At 40.5% G+C, this 19,247-nt stretch overlaps 1 protein-coding gene across 1 annotated transcript in view; it reads right to left on the bottom strand.

Moving 5' to 3' along the window:
* Positions 1-1,824: 1,824 nt before the first annotated feature.
* The window catches only part of TM4SF4 (transmembrane 4 L six family member 4), a 26,668-nt gene continuing 9,245 nt past the window's right edge, over positions 1,825-19,247 (bottom strand). The window contains exons 3-5 of the mRNA XM_006876362.1: positions 14,634-14,773; positions 4,632-4,821; positions 1,825-1,842 (exon numbers count right to left, since the gene is read on the bottom strand). Coding sequence (XP_006876424.1) covers positions 1,825-1,842; positions 4,632-4,821; positions 14,634-14,773 — 348 coding nt within the window. The remainder of the gene's footprint in view (positions 1,843-4,631; positions 4,822-14,633; positions 14,774-19,247) is intronic.

The following is a 19,247-nucleotide window of genomic DNA, read 5'->3' as shown; positions in this document are numbered from 1 at the left end:
TTTGAGTTATGGTGTTGGAGGAGAATACTGAAAGTTCCATGAGCTGCCAAAAGAACCAATAGATCTATTTTGGAAGAAGAGTCAGAGTGCTCCTTTGGCCAAGATAGCCAAACTTTGTCTCTCATACTTTGGATATATTGTCAGGAGGGACCAGTCTCTGAAGAAGGATATCATGTTTGGTAAGGTGGAGGGTCAAAGAAAAAGAGGAAGACCCCCAATGAGATGGACTGGCCAAGTGGCAGCATTGATGGACTCAAGCGTGGCAACAATAGTGAGGTTGGCCCAGCATTGGGCAGTGTTTTGTTCTGCTGTGCATATGGTCGCTATGGGTCAGTACTGACTCAATGGCACCTAACAACTATAACATATTAGTTTGACGACTACCATGTGCCTTACTATGGTATTTTCAGTGACCTCATATGCATATGAAAGTTGGACAATGAATAAGGAAGACTGCAGAAAAATTGATGCATCTGAATTATTATATTGTAGGAGACTATTAAAAGTACTGTGAGAAGAACAATTAAATCTGTCTTAGTGCAGCCAGAATGCTCCTTAGAAGCAATGATGCTAAGACTTCGCCTCTCATAATTAGGACATGTTATGTTACCAGGAGGGACCAGTTCATGGAGCAGGGCATCATGCCTGGTAAAACGGAGGGTCAACGTGACAGAGGAAGACTCCCCAATAACGTGGATTGACACAGTGGCAGCAGCTATGTATTCAAGTGTAACAGCAATTGAACAATTTAGTGGAAGGCTCAGGACCCGGAAGTGCTTCCTTCTATTGTGCATAGGGTTGCTAGAGTCACAACTGACTTGATGGTACCTGACAACAACAACATTACTGTAATGATGTCCTTTTCTATCATTATAATAATAGGTATTATTCATCAAAAAGAGGAAGACCCCCAATAAGATGGATTGACACTGTGGCAGCATCGTGGCAGGATCACTGGGTTCAAACATAACAATTGTGAGGATGTGCAGGACTGGGCAGTGTTTCTTTCTGTTGTGCATACTCATAGGGTGATTCTGAGTTGGACCTGACTCAACAGCACCTAACAACAACAATACTACCATAGTAGCAGGCAGGCTGATTAAATTATTGCCTAAATCAATTTTTAAAAAGAATTTTTCTTGTTGGTCAATGGAAACATTTATAGAAAAAATGGAAAAGGGTGATATTTGTTTAATCTTTTTGCCCCTCCCTCTCAAAACACACACAATCTTTACTACATTAATTTAGAATTCTGGCTTTAATATAACATACATAAACAAAGCCTGGAAAATGAAGACAAGCTCAGATGACTTGTCAATCAAGGTGTTGCAAGTCACTCCAACAGATTAGCAATAGCTGCAAATAAAAATTAATGATGATATATAAATAATTCTTTCTTCCCATAAATCTTGGAAACAAAAATCTGGTCTCAGTTGCACACTTTTAATGTACTTCCCCATTTGGATGATGTGAAACTTTCAACAGATATAAACATCTCCATATGCAAAGAAGCTTCATGGCAGTGTGTTTGACTACACATTCCAAATTTTGAAGAGAAATGTTGAAGAATTACTTTGAACCTGCTTTTACGTTCTAAAAAGAAGCAAATTTGAAATATTTATAAATCTAAGAGGTCAAGTTATTTTTTTTATTCAAAAATAATATATCTTCTAACGTGAACAAAGCCAATTAAGAAGGACAGGGACGAGGGCTAACCCTGCTCTTCCCTGCTTTGTCAGTAAGGAAGTTGGCAGGAATTGACAGAGGAGAATGCGTTTAGTGGTTTTCCCACGCTGTACAGTTAAAACAGCTCATCGTAGAGGTTTAAACTGGTCCGTCTCCCTAGAAGGTGAAAAAAAGACAAAATAAAACTAAAATCATTCCTTTTTTTTTGCTTGCTTTCTTCTCCTCTCCTTCTTCCCTTCCCCACCATCAGTTTTTCTCCTCATTCCACCCCCCTCCCACCCTTTATTAGCTACCTTCTGAATGTTTTCTTTACTTTTCTTTTTAATTAGGAGTTTTAATCTGTTGCTTACTTATATTAAAGGAGTGGAAGCTCATTTTACTTACATCATTTATTATTAAAAGCAATCTTGTTAAGAGGCAGAGATATTAAGTGATGCTTCTGAAGTCATAGTAGTGGGCCCACGATTTAAAGGCAGGAGGACTGATCTCAGGGATTGTGACCCGTCGAGTGATTCTGCCTTACGGATCTTCACATTCTTGTTGTTTTTAAGTGCCATAAAGTTGTTTCCAACTCACAGCGCCGCTGTAGAGGGTTTCCGAGGTTTTAAAAATCTTTGCAGGAGCAAAAAGCTTCATCTTTCTCCTGGCAGAGCAGCTGGCAGCTCAAACCACGAACCATATTATCATATGGAACCTCCGCAATTCTAGTAAGGAATAAATAGTACTGGTGTGGCGCTGTAGGATAAGCACTTGACCACAAGGCCTGTTTGAACCGCAAAGTCAGTGTTTCGAACTCACCAGCTACTCCTTGGAAACCCTATAGAGAGTCGCTGAGAGTCGGAACCAATCAAACAGAATTTAACTACAATTGAGGCTTCTAATTGCTGAAGTGGATGTATTTCTCACTTTGTGTGAGGCACTAAATCGGCAATTTAGGAGGTAGGTATAAATAACCACGTTTTACAAACAAAGACACAGCTGTGGAAAACTGACTTGGCCAAGACCACACAGCTGGGCATTCAAACTAAGTCTCTTATCTACTATTTTAAAGCTATTTTCATCTGTTACCTCATTTAAAGACTATGCCAGCCTCAAGTAAGTTCTCCATAAATACTTGTTGCCTGAACGAATAGATGTTGATTCACATGCTGAGAGTTAGGCAAGAGGCAATTGGGGTAACTGAGTCTCTGAGAAGTTAGGCAACTTGCTCAGTCAGTCAGCTAGTAAGCTGTGGAACTAGGCTGAGGGCCCAAGTCTTTCCACACGTCCTACTGGGGGAAGAATGCTGCCCAGCTGTATGAGAGGCAAGAAAGGAATCCTCCGCAAACTGCTTTTTTTTAAAAAAAAAAAAAAATGCAGCTCTCACACACAATGAAGTACTTAGGAGTGAAGTTTCAGGAGGCTTGTGAATTACTTTCCAATAGTTGGGGGGGGGCGGGGAGATGGAGAGGGGGCGCAAAATACGAATATTCATTGTACTGTTATTTCAACCTTTATGTAGGTTTGAAACCTTCAATAAAAAGTGGGGGGGGAAACAAGGGAAGGAGAACGGAAGAGATGGAAGGAAGGAAGGAAAGAAGGGTGGATTTACCCTCTGAGATTCTCCAGTGCCCTTACGCTGATAAATGTAGAATCTATCTAGTGTCTCATGACTATCAAGTGATCTATAGTTAAGATTACCTAAACATGGTGTTTAAATAAATGAAACACACTGAAAAGAATCAAAGTCTGGGCCTCTATGGATATGTTTTTAAATGGGCAGATAATCCTGAAATTAAGTAAAGTGGGGACGTGGTGGTTATAGGCCATGGAGTCGGTTCTGACTCATAGAGACCCTGTACAGGGTTTCCAAGCTGTAAATCCCTGCAGGAGCAGAAAGCATCATCTTTGTCCTGCCAAACAGCTGGTAGTTTCCAACTGCTGACCTTGAGGCTAGCAGCCCAACTCATAACAACTAAGCTACCAGAGCTCCTTAAGTAAAGTACTGTCCATTTATTCAAAGAGCACTTGCAGTTTCAATAAATCTTGTGAACAATTCACCACCTAGCTAAAATGTATGACTTTCCCTTCTATAAAACTAAGAAAGAATATCAATGTTTGAAATGATGTAACTTATTTTGCAAACATGAATTCATTTTGCAGGAATGACAAGATTTAGATACTCGATATTCTTAACTGCTTTCATAAAAATAATCTTAATAGATGAGTCTTATTTTGGCTTTAATTGTGTTTAATTACAAAAAAAAATAATACAACACAATAAAAAAGAAAACGTAGAGAATAAAACTAACAGGCAGTAAAATTTTTTGTGGTAAATACATTTCATAGTTGATCTTTTAGGGCCTTGTAACTTATATGTTAGAGTCCTGGTGTGGTGCTGTGAGTTAATGCGCTGTACTGCAAAGTCAATTTGAGCCACAAAGTTGACAATTCAAGCTCACCAGCTGCTCCTCAGAAACCTATACAAAGTCACTATGAGTTGGAATCAACTCAATGGCACTTAACAACAATAACAATTTATAAGTTATATACTTCTAAAGTAATATATGATTATCAATTTTTTAATAATATAGTTCAGAAGAATGAAAAACTTGTTAACAGTCCTTGTACCCAGAAACAGCTATCATTTTACACTTTGGTTTGATTTCTTTTGGCTCTTTTTTCTATCAATTGTGGTGTTTCCCTCTTATTTATGTAATTGTATACTACTCAATGTCAACTAATGACCACCACAACAAACTAGGTAACAATTTTTGTCTATCCAATCCTTTTCAATAACACAATCTCATAAGCATTTTCAATACTATTGCAGTCTTAAAAAAATATGCTTTTTAGGCGAGGAAATAAAAAATAATAAGAAACTTGCATAAGTAAGTCTAATTTTTTAACTCTATAATTACAATGCTTATTTGCAAAAACCCAAACCAAAGAACACTTCAACTTACCCCACAACAGCCGCAACACTGGCAGTCTCCACAGAGGGTCCCCAGGAGGCCGTTGACCACCTGGATGGCACAAAGGACCATCTGGATTCCTCCAATCACCAGCAGGATGGAGAAGAGGGTCAGATTCCAGGGTACCACATTGACAGGGTCTGAGCACTTGTTCCATAAATTCGTATCACTGAGGTAATTCCTGTTAGTGACATGGGACAAAAGGGGACGTTTGTGAAAAAATAAACAATATTCTACATCAGAGAGTCACTATGATAGTTTTTCCTGGGCAATACTTCCCATTCACAACATAAACTCCATGAGAAAATAACCAGTAATCTGTTGCCATTGAGACAGTTCTGATGAATGATGATCCCATGTGTGTCTGAGTAGAACTGTACTCCCTTCATAAGATTTTTATGGAAGTTGATCACCAGGCTTTTCTTCCTAAGTGCCTCTTGGTGGACGTGAACATCTGACTTTTCAGTTAGAAGCTGAGCACGTTAATCACTTGTGCCACCAGGGATTTCCCATAACTCAATACCCTGTAATATGAATTTAAAAAGCAATACCTAACTCATTGGGTACATTTTATGTGCTGGTCCCTGTTCTAAACACTACATTTATTCCTCATAAACTTTATGACTCTTTTCTTACGCTTTACAAATGAGGAAATTGAGGCACAGAGAGGTTAAGTGCCCCAAGGTTACATAGCTGGTAAATTAAGAACAGTTTGTCTGAGCAAAATGAGAGATGGGTAAGTTTACAAACTATGATGGGGCCAGCAGTAGAACCTGACAAACGCTCAGGGTTATCCCAGCTTTTGTCAGAAAAGACCATTTCGACTTTTGACAAATTACTTGTCAAGTCTAGCAGCCAACTGAAGTCATGTAAAATACATTCATTTCATGTGGATAAGACCTTGTTGTAGCCAGATTGTGAATTTGACTCAACTGTATTTTTGTTAAACGTGTAGAGATTCCAAAAATATTTTATTAATTCTCTGTAAAAGGAAGAAATCTGCTACCTTAATGTGTATTTTTACCAACTTTGAATTAGGGAAAACATTTCTCTACTGCAATATAAAATCTGCCTACTACTGTGCTTTATTGACCAGGCAAAGACTTTCGATTGTGTGGATCATGATAAGCTGTGGACAGCATTGTTAAGCATGAGCATTCCAGTGAGTGTGCTCGTGAGGATCCTGTACATAGACCAAGAGGCAGTTGTTTGAACAGAACCAGGGAATATTGAATAGTGTAAAATCAGGAAAGGTGTGCCACAGGGTTGTATTTTTTCTCCATATTTATTCAATCTGTATAATGAGCAGATAATCGAAGAAGCTGGGTTATATGAAGAAAAACGTGTTATCAGGATTGGAAGAAGACTCATTAACAACCTGCGATAGGCAGATGATACAACCTTGCTTGCTGAAAGTGAAGAGGACTTAAAATACTGATAAAGATTAAAGACCACAGCTTTCATCACCACTGGACTAATACACAACATCCATATGAATGGAGAAAAGATTGGAGTTGTCAAAGACTTCATTTTGCTCAGATCAACTATCAACACTCATGGAAGCAGCAGTCAAGAAATCAAATGATGTATTGCATTTGGCAAATCTGCTGCACAAAACCACTTTAAAGTGTTGAAGAGCAAAGATACCAGTTTGAGGACTAAGTTGCAAAATACCAAGCCATGGTATTTTGAATAACCTCATATGCATGTGAAAATTGGACAGTGAATAAGGAAGACGGTAGAAGAATTGATGCATTTGAGTTATGGTGTTGGAGAAGAATACTGAAAGTACCATAGACTGCCATAAGAACAAATATATCTGTGTTGGAAGGAGTACAGCCAGAATGCTCCTTGGAAGCCAGGATGACCAGACTTTGTCTCTCATACCTAGGACATATTGTCAGGAGGGACCAGTCACTGGAGAAGGATATCATGTTTGGTAAAGCAGAGGGTCAAAGAAAAAGAGGAAGACCCCCAGTGAGATGGATTGGCACAATGGCAGCATCAATGGGCTCAAATGTAGCAGCGATTATGAGGCTGGTCCAGGACTGGGCAATGTTTAGGCCTGTTGTGATATGAGTTGTGCTGAGTCAGTACCTACTCCATGGCACCTAACAACAACAAAAACTGCTATATAAAGAACACTGTGCCTTGAAGGAGAAATGTGAAGTGTGTTGCTTTTGAGACAAAAATGAGAGCTAAGTGGGTGAAATCCTATATAGTACTCCATATAGTAAGTTCTCCATTAGTGCTTATGTGTTAAGTCCCTGGGTTATGAACAATTAAACCAACCCTGACCTGTAACAAATTCTTCATCACAATTGTCTCATTTGTTGCATATGCAGCTTTTAAATAAGAAGGCTTTGACTCTTTTCTTGTACTAAAGTTAGGCTAACTAAAAACTGTATGCACCTGTTTTTGTCTTGCCTATAAATTCTATTTACCAGCAAATTTCCAAGGAATGGATCTTGTTGATAACTGAGGAACTGTCTGCATTATCATTATTCTACTCTGACACCTAATCTGAACAGTGTAGATTAATGGCAGGACCCTGGTAGTTTGGATTCACAGGAATCTGGATTTGAATCCAAAGACTCTCTCGTTGTTATTAGGTACCATTGATTTAGTTCCAATTTAGAATGACCCTATGTACAACAGAATGAAACACTGCTCAGTCTTGTATCATGTCCACGATTGTTCAATTGTTTGAGCCCATTGTTGCTACGACTGTCAATTTATCTCACTGAGGGTCTTTCTCTTTTTCACTTGGAAATCCTATTTTTCACTTGGGTCGAAATTGACTCGACAGCACTTAACACAACAACAACAACCAACTATGAGGTCCTTCTCCAAGGGATGTTCCCTCCTTTTGACATTTCTAAAGTACATGATGAAGTCTCATCATGCTCGCTTCTAAGACGCATTCTGGTTGTACTTATTCCAACATAGATTTGTTCATTCTTCTGGCAGTCTGTGGTATATTTAATAACCTTTGCCAACATCATATTTCAAAGTCATCAATTATTCTTCAATCTTGCTTATTCATTGTCCAACTTTTGCAGCATGAGGTAATTGAAAATACCATGGTTTGGGCCAAGCACACTCTCAAAAATGTCATCAAAGTGACATCTTTGCTTTTTAACACTTTAATCACACTTTAGTGTCTTTGACAGCAGATTTCCCCAATACAATATTTTGTTTGATTTCCTGACTGCTACTTCCTGATTGTGGATCTAAGTAGGATGAAATTTTTGATGATTTCAATTTCTTCTGCATTTAGCATGACGTTACTTATTGATCCAGTAATATGCACTCTCCTCTTACTGTATTCCTTGTACACACTACCGAGGCTCCCTAACTATGAGTTTCTTCATCTAGAAGATGAACTAAATGAACACCATCTCACTATTGTGGTGAGAGTTTTCTGAGATTATGCACCTTATGTATCGTATGAAATCAGTTGCTGTCAAATCGACTATGAATCCTGGTGATCCCAGGCACATTCAGAAGAGCACTGTGTTCCTTAGGGTTTACAAGGACTAATTTTTCAAAAGTAATACCTTCCGAGGTTCCTTTGAGTGCACTTGGACCTTCAAACTTTTGGTTAGCAGTCAAGAAGGTTAACTATTGCATTACCCAGTGACTCCATTATTGCATAAAACTATTCTTTCAATATTCCCCCCTACACATTTGTTGTTGTTGTTATTGTTATTGTTAATTGCCATCAAGTCAGTTTTGACTTATAGTGACCCTGTATGGGATTTCCAAGGAGTGGCTGGTGGAATTGAACTGCAGACCTTGTGGTTAGCATCCCAATGCTTATCCTAGAGCACCAGAACATATTTCTACTCTGCATTTTTCCATGTAATCATTTCAATTTATAAACTTGTTGATTATTGTTGTTGTTGTTGTTAAGTGCCGTCGAATTGATTCTGACCTATAGCAACGCTGTATAGATTTAAGGAGCAGCTGGTGAGCTTGAACCACCGACCTTGCAGTTCAAACGACTTTGCAGTCTGACGCATTAGCCCATAGCGCCACACCAGTACTCCATTTTTTTTTTATTATAAGAGGCTACAAAGATAGACTATTTCCTAGGCACACTTTACAAAGAAAAGGTCTTCAGATGAAGTTATTTGGCAATCCTGAGTTCTTTTCCAGCGTCTTGAGAGTTTGCATAGTGGTGGACAACACCGCCACCTTGTGGTAAAATGAAACACTCATTGGAGGAGTTTTCTGACAACACCTGGTTTACTAATGCAGTTTGTTCCTGTGTCTTTAAGAATTTGTAGATTAATTAAAACAGGTGCTCATGGTTCTTAATTAGCCTTACTTTGGGGTAAGAAAATGAAATTATTTAAAATCTGTGTGTGAAGCAAGGGAAGGTAAATGTGATGAAGAACTTGTTACTAATAGGAGTCCTGGTGTGGCGCTGTTGGATAAACACTGGATTGCTAACCACATGTTGGCAGTTCAAACCCACTAGCCACTCCTTGGAAACCCTATACAGGGTTGCTATGAGTTGTAACTGACTCAATGGCACTTAACAACAACAAGTGTTGGTTCCAGTATTTCAAAAAGGGCATATTTACATAACGTTAAAGGACGAGTAGGTTTTGGTATCATAGTGTGGTACTATAAAATAAGCAGTTGACTGCTACCTGCAAGGTCAGGGGTTCAAACCTACCAGTCACTCCTTGGAAACCCTGTGCAGGGTCACTATGAGTGGGTACCGACTTGATGGCACTTAACGAGAACAATAACCTTGTTGTAGGCAGGTGCCAACAAGTTGATTCCGTCTCATAGCAACCCTATGATCAACAGAATAAACACTGCCTAGTCCTGTGCCATCCTCACAATTGTTACACTTGAACCAGTGTCTGCTGGCACAGTGCCAATCCATCTTACTAGAGGTTTTCCTCTTTTTTGTTGCCCCTGCACTTTACCAACCATGATGCCCTTCTTCGGTAACTAGTTCCTCCTGATAACATGTCCTAAGTATGAGACATGAAATCCTACCATCCTTCCTTCTAAGGAACATTCTGTACATCTTCCAATGCAGATTTGTTTGTTCTTCTGACAGTTCATGGTACTTTCAATATTCTTTTCCAACACCATAATTTAAAAGCATCCATTCTTTTACAGTTTTCCTTATTCATTGTCCAACTTTCACATGCATATGAGACAATTGGAAATAACATGGCTGAGTCAGGAGCACCTTAGTCCTCCAACTGACATCTTTTCTCTAGAACACGATAAAGAGGTCTTGTGGAGCAGATTTGCCTGATGCAATACATCACTTGATTTCTTGACTGTTCCTTCCATTAGTATTGATTGTGGATCCATGTGAAATGAAGTCTCTGACAATTTCAATCTTTTCTCCATTTGTCTATCATGTTATTTATTTTTCCAGTTAGAGTTTTTTGTTTATTTTTTTGTTTGTTTTTACATTGAGGTGCAAATCATACTGAAGGTTGTAGTATTTGGCAGTCATCAGTATTTTAAGTCCTCTTCAATTTCAGAATGCAATTATTATAGGTTTTTAATGAGTCTTCCTCTAATCCTGAGGCAAGTGAGAGTTGTTTGAAAATGAGACATTCCTAACTGGGGAATGCCTATAATAGCAAGGACTGAGTGTGGATACCTAGAAAACAACCTTTTACAACTGCTCCTGCTGTTGCTCCACCCTCACAAAGCCACACTAATAGCCATTCTCCCCACAAACACTGAGAGGACAGCAACAGTTCCATGAGTCTCAGAGATCCCAGAAAAGGAAGCTATACTGCACATGCAGTTAATTACTGTGTGGAACATACCAATCCTGAGGTGAGAGGAAGTCATCATCTTTCATAGACCTGTTGTTATTGCTGTTGTTAAGTGCCATCAAATTGGTTCCGACTCATAGCAACCCTGTATAGGGTTTCCGAGGAGTGGCTGGTGGGTTTGAACCGCCGACCTTTTGGTTCAAAACTACCTCATGGTCCAATGCTTATCCTACAGTGCTATACCAGGATTCCCCATAGACCTGTTGTTGTTGTTGTTGTTGTTAAGTGCCATCGAGTCGGGTCCGTCCCATAGCGACCCTGTACAGGGTTTCCGAGGGTGTAAATCTTTACGGGAGTAGAAAGCCTGATCTTTCTCCCGCGGAGCGGCTGGTAGTTTCGAACCGCTGACCTTAAAGTTCGCAGCCCGATTCGTAACCACTACACTACCAGAGCTCCTTGTTAGTGAATCATAATTCCACATTTTCTAAGACAAGGGGAGCTGAAGCAGTTTAAACCCAGTTAACTAGCATTTTTTGATGTTGGTGTTATTGTTAAGAGCCGTCCAGTCAGTTCCAACTCATAGCAATCCTGTATAGGGTTTTCCAGGAGCAGCTGGTGGGTTTGAACTGCTGACTTTCTGATTCACAGTCTAGTACTGACCTTACAGTGACACACCAGAGCCTCCAATGAGTTTGAAGGATATTTCTAATCAACTGCACTAATTGCATCATCATCAACAACAAAACAACACAAAAAAGCCCAAAGCAGCTGCTGTCAAATGGATTACAACTCAGAGCGATCCTATCACATCACCATTGGAGTAGAAAACCATAGCTTTCACAAAATTGACTTCTCACCAGTAACACAGGTAACTGCAAAAAGGCCTAAGGGGAACCCAGATGCTTTGCTCAACTTACTTTGCTTGACTAATTCAGGTGCCACCTCCTTTGAGAAGACCTACTGGATGCCTCTCCTGCCTTCAGTCAATGTTTGGTACCCACTCTGCACCCTGTTTTCCTTTCATGCAGAGCACTTATGACGCATGCTGTCATTGTCTGTCCTCCTGTCTGCTTTTCTTAGGTCTGTAAACTCACAAAGGCAGGGACCATATTCTAGCTATCTCTGCCCCAATGTGAACACAGAGATGTCCATATGATAAGCACTGGACTGCAAAACACAAGGTCTTCAATTCGAGCCCACCAGTCACTCTGTGGGAGAAAGATGAGGCTTTCTGCTCCCTCAAAGATTTAAAAAGTTGGAAACCCTATCTAGGGTTGCAATGACTCAGAACTGACTCACCAGTACGAACAACAACAAGGAGCCCCTGGTGGTACCATCTGCTAAACAATAGCTTGTTGTTGTTGTTATGTGCCGTGGAGCCGGTTCCGATTCATAGCGACCCTGTATAGGGTTTCCGAGGCTGTAAATCTTTACCGGAGCAGAAAGCCTCATCTTTCTCCCGCGGAGAAAGTTTCGAACTGCTGACCTTGAGGTTCGCAGCCCGATTCGTAACCACTACGCTACCAGAGCTCCAGATTCACCCTCCTGACTGCCCTCCCTGCAGCAGTTGTGGGATGTTTCCCACTTAGCACAGAGTGAATTTACATCTTAAGTGGGATTAAATTCTCAAGTCAGGGCATGTGGGAAATAGTCAAAATCACTCAACATAAATAGTCAAAATCACTCTTGAATACTGCACTAATAACCTGGAAAGTGTTATTTATATGGATTTCTACATGCAGCATTGCACAGTCACTTCTGAGCCACAGGGCTGATCTAGGTAACCCAACCCTCCTTCCGTTAGATAATGATGAAAGCCCAATTTTAAGTGGAGGGTGGGTGGAGAATTCTGAACGGTTCCTGATTGCCTACAGGGTTTATTCTGTTTTTATTATGAAACCTCCACAATCCATGTTGGTGGATGGGTTAGTTGTGGGGATTAAAAAAAACAATACATGTGAGCACCTCTATCACAGAGCAATACTCAAGGACTGTGAAAAGAAGCTTGCTCCATCTGAATGACAAGAATACTTTGGACAGTGGTTTCCTGTCTTTTCCCCAAGTTGGCATTTCCTCTGGTGGCCCACAGACCACCTGTCACTCTCCTGATTTTGGGCATTGTCCCATTGCATCCCAAGCAGGCTGTGAGTGTATGAGGGGAGGGTGTTAGGTTCTAAACTCAGAATATACGACACCATAGAACTGCTTTGGGATGTGTTACTTGGTATTTGTTATGTTCCCTTACTCTCCCTTATTTTGAATATATTCTAATTGATTTTAAATTCATCAAATGTACCATCACTCAGTGAGCAGAATATGTAGAAAAAAATGTCTAATGCTTCTCTGATGCTGTTGAAAAAAAACAACAAGGAAAAGGACCTTGAAAGATGCTATCACCTGTAGCTTCACAGACACACCTCAAAGTGGAACACATCAAGCCATCAGGGGAAGAACCCCAAGAGATGGTTCAGCTTTCTGGGGTCTGAATCCTATGCTCAGGCAAGCCAAGTCTGAGCTGATGTAGCCTCAACAGACCTCTGAAAGATTAGGGGTCTTTCCACAGTCAGATAAATACATTTGGGGATCACCGCATTCAATATTAGCAGGAGTAGGGTGGGCATGATATTTTTTTACATGGGACATGTGTGAACACACCAAGGCTTTGTGTAACAACAGGACCAGTGCCCTCCACCTCCTCAATCTGAGGTCTGAGCTTAAGTTCTTCAGGCTTTCAGTGTAAATTAATTAATCGGGGTTCAAGTTAATAAATTGTGATCCTGTAGATTTTTTAGGTATGGAGCCATCTTCCATGCCCTGGAGGACCCAATATTCAGATTCCCTGGCACCCTTGGATGTATCAGTTACCATGCTAGGCAGTAGGGCTGCAAAGGTGACTAAAACAGCCCTTGAGGAGGTGAGAGTCTAGGGCAACATTGCCAACAGAACTGTCTATAATGATGGAGGAGTCCCCGGGTGTAACAAACAAGTAAACACTACATCACTAACTAAAAGGCTGGCATGCAAACCCACCCAGAGGTGCCTTGGAAGACAGGCCTGGAAATCTGCTTCTGAAAGTCACAATGTTGAAAGTTCTGCAGAACAGTTCTACTCTGCATACAAAAGGTCACAATGAGTCAGATAGGGCTCCAACTGCAGCTACCTCTGTGCTAGTCAATGCAATATCTACGGTTCAGATGTGACTTCTGAGTACTTGAAATGTAACCAGGGCAGTTGAGGAACTGAGTTATTTTATTTTATTTTATTTCACTCTAATTTAAGTGTAAGTAGCCACATAGAGCTATCGACTATTGTAGTGGACATTACAGTACTTGTGGACACAAAATGAATAATGTGAAAGGCCTAAGACTGGAAGTCAGAGATGTGAATTTGAGCCTTGATCCTGGCCCCAACTAGTTGAGTGACTTTGTTCAAAGCAAACTTATTAAGACTTATTTGTTACCTCTTGGGGTTACTGTGGAAATTAAATTGTAAATGTACTTTAAAAAAAAAAAAGTTCTTTATAAGTGGTACCATGAAAATATTAAGTGCTATTATAATGAATCCTGCTTGTATTAACTCTCTTGAAGAATCTACAATGCTTTCAATGACATTTTCTGTAAATTTGCACCTTAAAGGATTGCTTAGTTACAGGCAATCGGGGTGTTAGTGAAAACCTGTAAGCCCATTTAATGAATAATTGTTCTCCTTTTCTATTATAAGGTTTGTAGTGAGAACTGCTCCTGTTGCTGCTAATGTATGTCTGGGGATATAAGTGGTGATATCACAAAGGAGCTCTGGTAGAGTAGTGGTTACGAATAGGGCTACAAACCACAAGGTCAGCAGTTCGAAACTACCAGCTGTTCTGTGGGAGAAAGATGAGGTGTTCTGCTCCTGTAAAGATTTATAACCTCGGAAACCCTGTACAGGGTCACTATAAGTCGGAACCGACTCCACGGCACACAGCCACCATCACAAGCGTCCGCCTCCCCTCAGATCAACTGAGAGTTCCCTCCTCAGTGATTTCTCCTGGTGCCTGTGATTAGAGGTGATTAGAGGTGAGGGCTTGTGCAACTTCACTCCACATCAACTCCGACTGTGTTTCAAGGAAAACCGTGCCTGACTCGTGTAATGAAGATGACATGACATTATATACTATGTCTTCTCATGGTCCATTTGCCCGCCTGTCCCCCTTGTGTTGATACATGGATATTGCAGAATGTAGTCTTACCCGTCAGAGAAGGGGTAGCCCCAGATATTCAAACTACTTATGTGACATTTAGGACCCTTATTAATTGCCACGGCTGAGATGACAAATGAATATCCTGCACCCAAAAATCCAATTGCAGCAAATATTGTGGAGGTGAACATCTGAAAGAGAACAAGAGAGATGGCCCAGTTCTTAAAGAGGTCCAGAACACACATTCAGCAAACCTAACAATCCTGTTAGTGGACATGCTGGTTACTGGGAAGTTATGAACTAAAGCCAGTTTTCAGAATAGAATGTAGTAGAAAGTAGTCTTCAGGGTCTTCCATAATGAATTTTGGTGTCTTTTACCTCACTTCACTCCCATCCCCATATATTTTACAACTACTCATTGATGACTGAAGTTCTGTGGCTATCATTTGATAACCTTGAACCATAGATTTTAACCTTGTCAAGGATAAATCATCTTCAAAGGGATGATATGTAAGTCCAATTGCCTATAGAATCAAAGAATTTTAGAATTGTCAATTATCTTAAAAATATTCTGTTCGTATCATTCCACTGAGGATGCTCAGGTGTTGCAGTGGGTTAAGTACTGGACTGCTAACCACATGATTGGTGATTCAACCCCATCAGCCTCTGTATGGGAGAAAGGTGAGGCTGTCTGCTCCTGTAAAGATTTGCAGTCTCAGAAACCCGAGGGAGCAGTTCTACTCTGTCGTGTAGGGTTGGTATGAATTGGAATTGACTCAGTGGCAGTGGGTTTGGTTTTGAGTTTACCATCCCACTGAAGGATGTGACTGTGGAATCTTAGATTCTGTTTACTAGAAACAGTAGAAATCTAGAACATATCCTCATTGGCCCCAGTTACCTTCTTCTGTTAGGCGAACAAGATTAAATCCGCTCTCTTCCATGTAGATTCTACAGCCTTTAAAACACCTGAGGAGAACCATGATGTCGCTCCACCCCTTCTACCATCTTAATGGTTTCTCTTCTTTGGGTTAATCAATCCCAACAATCCCAGTTCTTTTACTTTTTTTTTTTTTTTAATGACAGAAATTAGTTAGTGAAAATAGATTGAACTAAAATCTTTCTTTTAAACATATTAATTATAAAATCAAAGTAAAATTACAGACTGAAGGAATCCTAGAGTTCACCCAGGCATGAGGCAAACAGACCTGGGTCTGAATTCTGCCTCCTCCGTTAAGACTTTGAGAAGTTAATCATCCTAAATCTCCACTCCTTCTTTTGTAAAATAGGGTTCAGTAGAAAAGAACCTGCCTCACAGAGGTCAAAAATATGTCAGAAAACCTCATCAACAGTAAGCAGTAAATCAAAGGTCCACATTCTAGAAAATCAGATAATCTCCAGGTGGGGTGGGCTGCTAGATAAAGCTCAGAACTTCACCGATAGGACACCCTGAAATCTCTGTGGCCTGTTTCCAACTTTTGGATAATCTCCCATGACAACCACCAACCTTCCACTTGATCAATGGTATTGTTATTATATTGCATTACGTTATATTATTTTATTATTATTGCACCACACACACTTCTTTTCCGCAAATACAGAGAGTATTACTTTGGAGAGAAAAAGAAAAGTAAACAAACTCTAGGTTGAATTAGCACACCACTTTTATTCATATTGCTAAAGAAATACTCATATATATGTATGTACATATAAGCACTGGGAGATGAAAATACCTTGTAATCAGAGAACTCTAATTCCCCATTTGTCACCTCTCAGTCAGATTCAAATCAATGTGATCAGACCCCAACTCTGCCATCCTTCCTTGGTGTGTCCTTGATCAGAAATATACTTATGTTGCTCCAAACAGATGGAGGAAGAAAAAGTGGGTGGTTTTGAGACCTGGGCAGGGAGATTCCACCTTCTCATTGGGGCCTCAGGGGTTGGTGACCCCAGTGCAGAAACTTAGGATATCATCTCCCTCCCCAGGATTCCGGGTGTGGTGCTATAAGATAAGAACTGGACTTCTAACCACAAGATTGGTGGTTCAAACCCACCAACCACTCCTCAGAAACCCTATACAGGGATGCTATGAGTCTGAACTGACTCAAGGTCACTTAACAACAATGTGTGGGACAGGCCTGTGGAAAACCCCTCACAGTGGATGGAGAAGCCCTGCCCCATCCCCAAATATCACTCTGAGGGGCCCACCCAACAAGTCCCTTCCCACCAGCACCCTACAGCTAGCTCCTATCCTCGCCCATTGGCCATCGAAGATCCTATTCTTGGATCAATGTCAGAGGACTGTAGCCTGCCTGCCACACCCTGATTTGTGTGTGTGTGCTGATAACAAGTCAAAACTGGATGACAGACGACACCAACCCTAGAACCCCAGGCACGCCATTGCCTTGGCCATCTCTGCTTCTGAACCCTCGGCCCTCTAGCTGCCAACACCACCTCCAAAGACCCTGGGATTATTTTAGTGTTGCCCTCTCTGACAGTGTTGGAGGATGATGCCACTGCTTTGTAGTGTTTATGGGAATTGTTGTTAAGTGCCATCAAGTTGGTTTCCAAGCAGAGTTGGTAGTTTTGAACTGCTGACCTTGTTAGAAGTCCAGTGCGTATCCCACAGCACCACACCAGGACTCCTTATAGAGATTGTTCCTGTTGTTGTTAAGTGCGGTCAAGTCAGTTCCAACCCATATTGACCCTATATATGGTTTCCAAGGAGCAGCTGGTGAGCTTGAACCACCAACCTTGCAGTTCAAACTGAACTTGCATTCCAGCGCATTAACCCACAGTGCCATCATACCAGGACTCTTGTAATGAAGATTACAAGGGCCTTTTATCCTTAAAACATTAATCCCGTACTTTGTGCCTTGGGTGGAGGGCATAGCAGACATGGACCTCAAGTCTCTCATTTATAAAATGAGGGACTGAATGCCTAACTCACAGGGTCATTGTGAGATTGAGATAAGGGATGTGAATCACCTGAAAACCCTCCTAAATGCTCACTAACTTCGCTAATCCAACAAGCATTTATTGAGGACCTATGTACCATTAATACTCCAGGCACTTTGTGGATAATTTTCCCTGGTTGCTATGAGTTGGTACCAACTCGATGGTACCTAATAACAACAACAACCCTGCACACTGGACTCCTAGTGTGACACTGTAAGATCAGTACTGAGATTTTGAACCACAAGGTTGGCAATTCAAACCCACCAGCTGCTTCTTGGAAACACCATACAGGGTGGCTATAAATTGGAACTAACTTGATGATACTCAGCAGCAGCAACAACCTTGCATACTAATCCTTGCAACATCTCCCTATCCTTTCAAATGTTCTTATGAAAGATAGCAACTATCATGATCTGTTTTACAGCGGTGGTGGTGGCTGTGTGCCGTGGAGTCCATTCCGACTCATAGCGATCCTGTACAGGGTTTCCGAGGCTGTAAATATTTTACGGGAGCAGAAAGCCTCATCTTTCTCCCCCGGAGCAGCTGGTAGCTTCGAACTGCTGACCTTGCGGTTCTCAGCCCAATTCATAACCACTACGCTACCAGAGCTCCTTTATTTATTTATTTATTTTAGAACTTTAATTTCTTCATTTAAGACAACCTAATCTTTAAAAGATCAGGTTGTCTTAAATGAAGAAATTAAAGAATGGATCCCCATGTTTTCACTAACTCTTTTCTGCACTCCAAAGTCCTCTACTGTAAAATAGATCATGATAGTTGCTATCTTTCATAAGAAACCACCACTCGTCTGTCAGTTTGTCATACTGTGGTGGCTTGTGAGTTGCTGTGATTCTGAAACCTATGCCACCAGTATTTTAAATACCAGCAGGGTCACCCATGGTGGACAGGTTTCAGATCAACTTCCAGATGAAGAGAGACTAGGAAGAAGGAGTGACGAACTACTTGCGAATATTTAGTCACTGAAAACCTTATGAATAGCAGAGAAACATCTTAGGCATTAGTGAGCTGAAATGGACTGGTATTGCCCATTTTGAATCTGACAACCACATGGTTTACTATGCTGGGAATGACAAGTTGAAGAGGAATGGTGTTGCATTCATCATCAAAAAGAACATATCCAGATCAGTCATGAGGTACAATGCTGATTGTGATAGGATAATATCCATTACGCCTAAAGGGAAGCGCAGTTAATACCACTATTATTCAAATTTATGCACCAACCACTAAAGCCAGTGAGGAAGAAATAAAAGAATTCTACCAACTTCTTCCATCTGATCAAACATGCAATCAAGATGTATTGATCATTAGTGGTGATTGGAGTGCAAAAGTTGGGAACAAAGAGGCAGGATCAGTGGTTGGAAAATATGGCCTTGATAGAAATGATGCAGGAAAATGCATCATAGAATTCTGCAAAATCAATGATTTGTTCATTTCAAAAACCTTCTTTAGACAGCATAAGAGATGACTATACACATGGACCTCACCAGATGGAATACATAGAAATCAAATTGACTATATTTGTGGAAAGAGATGATGGAAAAACTCCATATCGTCAGTGAAAACAAGGCCAGGGGCTTTGTGGAACAGACTGTGGAACAGACCATCAATTACTCATATGCAAATTTAAACTGAAGCTGAAGAAAATGAAAACAAGTCCAAGAGAGCCAAAATATGACCTTGAATATATCC

Source organism: Chrysochloris asiatica, unplaced genomic scaffold (assembly GCF_000296735.1).
Source record: "Chrysochloris asiatica unplaced genomic scaffold, ChrAsi1.0 scaffold00376, whole genome shotgun sequence".
NCBI classification, from domain to species: domain Eukaryota; kingdom Metazoa; phylum Chordata; class Mammalia; order Afrosoricida; family Chrysochloridae; genus Chrysochloris; species Chrysochloris asiatica.
The sequence above is the reverse complement of the archived record's forward strand: the minus strand, read 5'-3'. Positions and strand labels throughout refer to the sequence as shown.